This window comes from Lathyrus oleraceus, chromosome 5 (genome assembly GCF_024323335.1).
Source record: "Lathyrus oleraceus cultivar Zhongwan6 chromosome 5, CAAS_Psat_ZW6_1.0, whole genome shotgun sequence".
NCBI classification, from domain to species: Eukaryota; Viridiplantae; Streptophyta; class Magnoliopsida; order Fabales; family Fabaceae; genus Lathyrus; species Lathyrus oleraceus.
Genome location: NC_066583.1, coordinates 643,048,338 through 643,050,433, shown reverse-complemented (window position 1 = coordinate 643,050,433; position 2,096 = coordinate 643,048,338). Strand labels below are relative to the sequence as shown.

Sequence of the window (2,096 nt, the reverse complement as noted above, 5' to 3'; positions counted from 1 at the left end):
AAATCATCAATCCTCAGAAGTGGATACTTATTCTTGATAGTAACCTTATTCAGTTGTCTGTAATCCACACACAACCTCATAGTACCTTCTTTCTTCTTAGCTAACAAGATAGGTGCACCCCATGATGACACACTCAGACGAATAAACCTCTTATCAAGAAAATCCTCTAGTTGACTCTTTAAATCTTTCAACTCAGATGGTGACATCCGATACGAAGCCATCGATAGCGGACTAGTACCAGGAATCAAATCAATCGTGAACTCAACTTCATGTTCAGGCGGCAAATCGCTAACCTCATCAGGAAACACTTCAGGAAAATCATGAACAACTGGAAATTCACCCATTGTTCCATTTTCACTAAGCTTCAAACTTGCCACCAACATAAACACTTCAAAACCATCTCGCACAGATTCATTCACTTGTTGAGTAGACAAGAATAAATCACCTTCCTTCTCTGGCTCAAGAAAAAGAACAACTTTCGTAAAATAATTGATACAGACATGGTTGGCCCTCAACCAGTCCATTCCCAAAATAACATCAAGTTGACTCAATGGAAGACACACTAAATCAACTTCAAAATCTTTATCACAAATATTCAATGGACATTTCAAACAAACAGATGAAGTAGTCACTGAACCCATAGTCGGAGTATCAATAACCATGCTTCCACGCATAACAGATAATTCAAGATTCAATCTCTTAGCACAATCCAAAGAAATAAAAGAATGCGTCGCACCGATATTAACAATAGCAATCAAAGGCATATTATTAATAAAGCATGTACCTCAAATCAATCTCTCCTCAGCAGAAGTATCAACACCGGACAATGCAAACACTTTCCCTTTGGCTTGCTCCTTCTTCGGCTTGTTGCACTTGGTACTAATGTGCCCTTGTTTACCACAATTGTAGCAAGTCACATTCGAACCAACTTTGAAATCAAAAGATTTGTGACCTTGCTTGCCACACTTGAAATAAGTCACACCGCCCTTAGGACACTCGGGAGCACGATGTCCCTCAACACCACATCTGAAGCACTTTACAGGAGTGTGAGATCCTCCCCCACTCGGCTTCTTGCCATCACCAGCTTTCTTCTTACCATCATACGACTTCCCTCGGAATTTCCCTTTTCCTTTCTTATCATGCAAGGACTTATAATGAGCAACACTCTCACGGCTATCCTCATCATAGACCATACTCTTGTTAACCAACTCAGAAAATCTCGTAATCTATTGGTAACCAATTGCCTTCTTGATATTAGGTATCAAGCCACTCATAAACTTAAGACACTTGGATCTCTTAGCATTAGCAGTATTGTAATGGGGACAAAATTTGATCAACTCCTCAAACTTTGCAGCCTACTCAGATACGGTACTGTTACCTTACTTCAACTCAAGGAATTCAATTTCCTTCTTTCCACTAACATCTTCTGGAAAATACTTCTCCAAAAAAGCATCACGAAAAAGTGCCTAAGTCACTTCAATGCCATCCTTATCAAATCTCTGAACAGTGTTGTGCCACAAATCCTGAGCTTCTTTCTCAAGCATATGAGTGTCAAACTACACCTTCTACGCATCTGAACAGTTCATAACTCAAAAGATTTTCTCAATCGCCTCGAACCACTCTTGAGCTTTTTCAGGTTCATGAGCTCCTTCAAAAGTTGGCGGATTGTTCCTCTAGAACTTCCCAAAGTACGAAACTCATCAACATCACGCTCCCGATCACCAGCATTCATTTGCGGAATTGCACCAGCCAACAGGGTCAATGCCTCCGCAAGCGCATCATCATTCCTTCCAGCAACCATCTTCCTCCTACACCAACCAAACAACCACAACAACAAGGATTGTTAAACAAACTGTATCGATTGTGTCATACACACAAATCAAATACAACATAATCAAACAAATTCATAACATGGCTGAATGACTGACCGTGCTCTGATACCACTAATGTAACACCTCCAAACTACTACTACTCAAATATAGCATACAATTGCATAATCAGAATAAATTAAAGCATGCATACACAAGGGCATCACATTTACTTCTGCCAGAAACAACACATGCCATGGTCACATATAAGTAACACGGATTATAAAT

General features: G+C 39.8%; 1 protein-coding gene across 1 annotated transcript; it reads right to left on the bottom strand.

Moving 5' to 3' along the window:
- Nucleotides 1-785: 785 nt before the first annotated feature.
- LOC127082638 (uncharacterized) lies at nucleotides 786-1,193 on the bottom strand. The gene has a single exon (XM_051022868.1). The coding sequence runs from the start codon at nucleotides 1,191-1,193 to the stop codon at nucleotides 786-788; it is 408 nt and encodes a 135-aa protein (XP_050878825.1).
- Nucleotides 1,194-2,096: the final 903 nt, after the last annotated feature.

Excerpts from the sequence above, each read along its gene's own strand:
- LOC127082638 (XM_051022868.1), bottom strand. The coding sequence starts at position 1,193 with ATGGTCTATGATGAGGATAGCCGTGAGAGTGTTGCTCATTATAAGTCC.